Consider the following 6,579-nt stretch of genomic DNA (forward strand, 5'->3'; position numbering starts at 1 on the left):
AATATGAAGATGACAATTGTGTTGGCTAAATTTATTAGCTTTTAGACACTTTTAGTACTTCTTCTATGTCGATCTCAACCTATTGTATAACTCGATTTGTTAAAGTATTATAAGTTCGAATAACTTCTTTGTGATGATTGTCACTCTTTCTCGAGTTGATATAGAGTGAATTGCCCCAAGTCAAGGACGGAGAACGTGGTCTCCCCTCCTCCTCCCGACCTCAACAATATTACTACAAGCCTTGATTGAAGTGGGGTTGTCAAGGAGAGGTCAAGATCTCACACCCACCTAACTAACACTCAATTAAGCTCATTACGGTCCTGTTATGGCTAGTTGAGTAAGCTCCTAGGAATTTTCCTATGATGCACATGGGTGAGGACAAAGTATGCTGAAATGACCCGTGTTTGTCAGTGGGAATAGTCTTTACTCTTAGAAGCAAGAAATAAGTAATGTGACCATGTTGAATCTAAGGCATTAGACACTACGACATTATTTAAGCATATTGACCTCTCTTAAAGGCATGATTAAGAATTTTTAGGAACGTATGCAAGAAACAAAGACATGAACGATGATCTTATTAGGGCAATACAAAAGTAAGAGTAATCAAGAAAAAGAAAAGTTTTTAGAGTAAAGTAATTGTTATCGTCCATTTCAACTCAACACGACATCATTTACATAATCAATTCTTACCTATCGAGTACCACATCAATATATGTAAATGATTATGAAAATGATGTCATGTATACCTTGTAATTTTTACATTAATCTTAGTAAGTTCAACTAGTTAAGATATATGTTTTTTACCAAGAGGTTAGAAACTCGAATGTCTCTGTCCCAAGAACGTTTTGTTGAACTAAAAAAAACTTACAATTATTATACATGAGTTGTTGCATCAATTTCTATGCACGTTTTTTTATAGGAACCCTCTTCAGTTTATATATATTTTGTAGACTAACCTTTCAAAGTCATAAGGTAAATTAAATGAAACGAATAGTTTATTCTCGAAGAAATCTACCATAAACAAATTAAAGTTTTGAAAGTTAAGATTGATTTAAAGTGAATTTACCAAATCTTTGAAAATATCACACTAACAATGTTTTTTTCTAATGGCTAAAAATTTAGAGTGATTTTATCAACAATCAAAAGTGGGTTTTTTCCAAGAACAAGTTGAAAAGGTTTCTTAGAGAAAGCTTTATTCAATTTTTTATAAAACTAAGTATTTTCATTAGGACAAGCCATTAAATTCTCAATAAAGAGATCACTTTGTTATCAAATAGTATTGTGAGATCTCACATCTGTTGGCGAGGAGAACGAAGTATTCATTATAAGAGTGTGGAAACCTCTCTCTAATAAACGCATTTTAAAATCGTGAGGCTGATGACGATACGTAATGGGTCAAATCAGATAATAACGGCTAGCGGTGGGCTTGAGTTATTACAAATGATATCAGAGTCAGTCATCGGGCGGCGACAATACGTAATGAGCCAAATCGGACAGTAACTGCTAGTGGTTGGCTTGAGTTATTACAAATGATATTAAAACCAGTCATCGAGCAGTGTGCCAGCGAGAACGCTGACCCCCAATAAGGTGGACTGTAAGATGCATTTTAAAATCGTGAGACTAACGACAATATGTAGCAGGCTATAACGAACCGTATCTAGTAGCAGTGAGCTTAAGCTCTAACGAGGAAACATACAAACAAATCAATCTCAACCATTGATTAAAAAGTTAATCCAAACACATGCATATGTATCCATTTGGAGTATTATTGAGGAAGATCATTGTCAGAAAAGTTGAATATATGTGTGAAAAGAACAGTAAAAGTTGAGTAAAAGTTGAGACAGTAATTAGTTTCATATTTTTTTCCAAAGCGAGTGAGTGAATGTGTTGGTAAAACATTACAATTATGTAAGACAAAGACAGGAAAAGTATCTTATGATGTTCAAACGCATCCATCCACGGCAAAATTTTCAACCTATTTGCTAAATCTAACCTCTTCTTGTCTCCAAAATCTCAGCTCACTGTGCTCTTCTTCCCCACAAAAACACACCAATTTGGATGAGAAGGAAAAAAACTATGGTGTTCTACCTTTTTTAGAAAACCCCAAACAAATATCCTTTCAATTTCACAAACCCATTACAAAAAAACCTTCCTTTTTTCTCTTAAAACATTGAGAAAATCCAAGAACAAGAAGAACACGAAGAACAAGAAGAAGAAACCTAGAACCAGCTTTGAGGTAAGCTTTTAATGCCAAAATCTCAATATTTATTGTTTTTTGTGTTAAATTCTTGATTCAAAACTAAACCCTTTTGGGAATTTCTTTTGTGTGTTGAAAATAAAGGAATTGGAATGGACTTCTCAAGCAACAGCATCAACCACCAACAAGCTGTAGCAACCTCCTCTACCAGCAGTAGATATGAGAATCAAAAGCGTCGAGATTGGAAAACTTTTGGTCAATATCTCAACAATCATCGCCCTCCGCTCGCTCTCTCGAGATGCAGCGGTGCGCATGTTCTCGAATTCCTCAGGTACCGAACAAAGAAGTAGTTTTAAAAAAAGGGCACCGATTACCTTTGTCTGGTATCAAAATTTTCTAGTTCGATCGATCGATCGATTTGTGCGTATATCCAAAAATCTTTCTCGTTTGTAGGTATTTGGATCAATTTGGAAAGACGAAAGTGCACACAGCTATATGCCCTTTCTATGGACTTCTGAACCCTCCCGCGCCATGCCCGTGCCCTCTACGACAAGCGTGGGGTAGTCTCGACGCGTTGGTTGGCCGCCTTCGAGCCGCTTTTGAAGAGAATGGTGGGAAGCCTGAAGCCAATCCATTTGGGGCTAGAGCTGTGAGGCTCTATCTTCGTGAAGTTCGTGATTTGCAGTCTAAGGCTAGAGGGATTAGCTATGAGAAGAAAAGAAAGCGCCCACAAGCACCTCATGGTGCACCAAGATCATCATAAAAGATGCAAACTTTCAAAGGGAAATAACGTAACACAACAAATTCACCAATTGGGTATTGCTCTAAACCTAATTATAAATCATGGGTTTTGCTTAATTTTTCATTTTCTTTTTTTTTTTTCTTGAATAAATTAAGGGTTTTTACTCTCTCTATTTCCTCTAGGGTTTGGTAAATTTCAAGCATTTTTTACCCTCTTTTCTTTGCTTTGGTGAATAAATTTTTCTGAAAAAGCTTCTAAGAAGACTGTGAAAAGGTGTAAATCTCTGCTTTTGATGCAAATACTATCAGTGTTACTATTTGTGCACTTGTGCTCAACGTTTGTAAATCTTGTTCATGCTTTTATTTAAATTAATCATCATTTTGTTGTCTTAATTTTAGTTCACATGTTAATTTAGTACAAAACATGCTGGTTTCTCTGTCTTGTTGCAGAACTTTTAATAATCTTGTCCAAATCTTGCTGTGAGATTCAATGTTCTTATTTTTTTTCCTTTCTTGTCATGTCTTAGAACAAAAAAAATGGCTAAATGGGTGAAAATCTCTAAAAAAAAACCTAGTCATGAGTTGGTGTTGGGATTCATGACTCTGTCATTTTGATCGAGAATAGAATGTTTTAAAAATTGAAGTCGGTTTGAAACCCTTATGATTGTGAATTAAAATAGATAAATTAGGATGTGGTGTGTGAGTTGAATGCCTGCCATTGTTGCATCCATGGAAGAGAACTTTTGTTCAGTTGAGACAGTACATAAAAACAAAATAGAGTTACCAAACATGGTTTTGTTAGGGTTCATGTTGTTGTCCAATGAGTTATAGATATCCTCGTATTTGAGTCAATGTTGTGTCCATCCAATTAGGTCAAAAACATGTTCCTTAACTTGGATTAATTAGTTTTTTTTTTAATTTCTTTTTCTAACTTATTTTTTTAATGATGAAATAAATATCAACTTCAACCTATTTCAATGGGTTAAGACATAAATTCAAAAATCACGAACAATAAGAATAATAAATAAATAATAAAAACATCAATCAAGGTATAAACCAACTATTATTGTGTTTCGATTATACATTTGATCTTTTCATGTTTTATACCAACTACTTACGTAAGTTTGTGTAAGATCTTACATTGGTTAGAGAAGAGAACGAAACATTCCTTACAAGAGTTTAGAAATGTCTCTCTATAAGATGCATTTTAAAACCTCGAGAGGGAAATACTTAAAGAGAAAACCTAGAGATGACAATATCACCAACCTCGAGGGGAAGCCTTTGAAGGGAAAGCATAAAGAGAACAATATCATCACGAGACTGCTGAGCCGAAGCATTTCTTATAAGGGTGTAGAAAATAATAATAACTTTAATAAAATTTTCTATTCATTCACTTTACTATTACATTTCCAACTTAATATAATTTATTTTAATCTTTTATCATTCACAATTTTGTGATTTTGGAAGTGAAAATTACTTCAATTTGTGCTAAGCAATAAATCATTTGAGAGAATAACCAAATATACGTGCGAAAAAACGCTTACCACAAGCATAGTGAGCTTTAATAGTCTACTCGTGTTTGATTTTATTTAGAGATGAACGACTAAACAAAAAGTTTTAAGGAAGTTGATTTTGTTAATTGCATTTATAACTCAACTCCTTTAAGTGTCAATCTAGTTTACTTGATTTAACTACTTCTAAAGTGATCGGAAGATGGGAACGTTAGGCATGCTAGATATCATAGTCATGTTTATCTAGGGCATGTTACTTGTGGCTGCATGTTCTTTCCAAACCCTTTTTACTTGTTTTCACGTTAGATAGCAATTTATTGACTCCGAGTCATTTTAATGTCTACTCCTATCAAAACTAATTGACCTAAAACAGTACTTTAGGGAGATACAATTAGTTGTCAATTCTGTATGTCCAGGTTATATACTATCAATATCGTTGTTGTTGCTTACTGTTTGCTAGTCTAGAACATTGCTTTATGTGCAAACGTCTCTCGAAACTTTTTGTCCTCGTTTTCTAAAACCGTCTTTCAAAAGAAGAATCGAAGGCCTGAGCATATGTCGTCTGGGCCAACAACCACCTAAACGTCATTTGGCTGATTTTCTCAAGGGAGAAAGTAAACGTTGCACAATCGCACACTGAATCTCAAAAGAGAACCAATAGACACAAGTTTTTTTTAGTTCAACAATTATATCAGTAAGAAATCTAACCATCTGCATTTTACCTATCTTTTTCAGTGTGAAGTAATGTCAGTTGACCAAGTTGATAGATATTATCTTATATGCAACATTAAAGACGTGATTCGTGTGGGTCTTTCACTAGCCGATTCAGCTAGCTAAATCGTACTAATGCAATCCATTTGCCCTACGAGACTACACAGCAAGTCAAACTCTTAGTAAAACTACGACTAGGATGACTCATTATATTCTCTCTAAGGTTAGGTAGGTGAAGCGTCGAGCTAATTCATATATCAATAATAAATTTAAATCCCTTCGTTTTCAATTATTGAAACCTGAGTAATCAATATTATGCAAGTTATAGAACAAAATGATCGAAGCGCAATTATAGATAGTTAAAGCAAATTTGCTATGAAGTAGTTGAACTTTTGTTTATTTCATTTTAGTCCCTTCCAAGTGAGAAATTAAAGGAAGTAGATTTGAAAGTTTTTTTGCAAAAAAGTCCAAAAGTTTGCAATAAATGCAGGAATCAGAAGTGGAGTGTGTCCCTTTCAGAAAGGATAAATGAGAGTCCCTCTTCTCTCATGTCATCTACAGTTCCTCAAAGCTTCAAAAGTAAATACACATTAAAAATCTTTCAGTGGAACTGTCACTTTGTTCATTGCTCCCTCTTCTTCTTGATATTTACTCTCCAATAACACAACCCTCACTTCAATTAGCCTTTACTTTTCATCTCCATTATTTACTTCGTTTATAACCCGATTTCGTAAAAATAACGATTTAGTTTTTAAATTTGAGTTTAACGATGTTTGTAGGTTGGGTTTGGTCGAGTTGAAACATTTTCTAAACTCAACTTCGTTGGAGAAGAGAACGAAACATTTATTATAAGAGTATAGAAACTTCTCTTATACATATGCGTTTTAAAATCGTGAGGTTGACGACTATATACAATAGGTCAAAGCGGTTAATATCGGCTAGCGATAGCCTCGGCCTATTACACATTTATTAAATAATAAACCCAAATCAACACAACTTATCTGCTACGTGTGACCTCGAGCAAAATTATGAACCAAAATTATCTCAACCTAGCCTATCATAAATTTTTTGGATCAGGTTCGTTAGAGTTGTTTGGAAAGTTTATTCCAATTTTTGTTTTTAATAAAAAGGTTTGTACGGAAAATATCTATTCATTTATTTTCAAACATTTAATTAAAATTTGCTATTTGAATATATTTAGAAACGTTGCCTTTCAATAGTTTAAAATTATTTACGAGAGAAGAATACATAATAAAAAAAATTAATTATGAAAATAAATAAATAGATGAACCGATGAACTAACTCGAACACCAAGTTTTCATTTATTTGAACTCAACCCAATCTAAATAAGTTTATAATCCCACAATAGAAAAGTCGAGCTTAGACCGTTTCTACAACGCTTTATAATTAAGGCCAACT

At 33.7% G+C, this 6,579-nt stretch overlaps 1 protein-coding gene across 1 annotated transcript; it reads left to right on the forward strand.

Moving 5' to 3' along the window:
- The first annotated feature begins 1,961 nt into the window (after positions 1 to 1,961).
- On the forward strand, positions 1,962 to 3,265 carry LOC111466976 (protein LIGHT-DEPENDENT SHORT HYPOCOTYLS 3-like). Its single transcript, XM_023111670.1, has 3 exons — positions 1,962 to 2,236; positions 2,343 to 2,528; positions 2,651 to 3,265. The coding sequence occupies exons 2-3, from the start codon at positions 2,350 to 2,352 to the stop codon at positions 2,958 to 2,960; spliced, it is 489 nt and encodes a 162-aa protein (XP_022967438.1). The 5' UTR covers positions 1,962 to 2,236; positions 2,343 to 2,349; the 3' UTR covers positions 2,961 to 3,265.
- The last annotated feature ends 3,314 nt before the right edge of the window (positions 3,266 to 6,579 follow it).

This window comes from Cucurbita maxima, unplaced genomic scaffold (assembly GCF_002738345.1).
Source record: "Cucurbita maxima cultivar Rimu unplaced genomic scaffold, Cmax_1.0 Cma_Scf00032, whole genome shotgun sequence".
NCBI lineage: Eukaryota > Viridiplantae > Streptophyta > Magnoliopsida > Cucurbitales > Cucurbitaceae > Cucurbita > Cucurbita maxima.

Excerpts from the sequence above, each read along its gene's own strand:
- LOC111466976 (XM_023111670.1), top strand. The coding sequence starts at position 2,350 with ATGGACTTCTCAAGCAACAGCATCAACCACCAACAAGCTGTAGCAACC. Across the intron at positions 2,529-2,650 it reads CATGTTCTCGAATTCCTCAG|GTATTTGGATCAATTTGGAA; the intron begins GTACCGAACAAA and ends TCTCGTTTGTAG.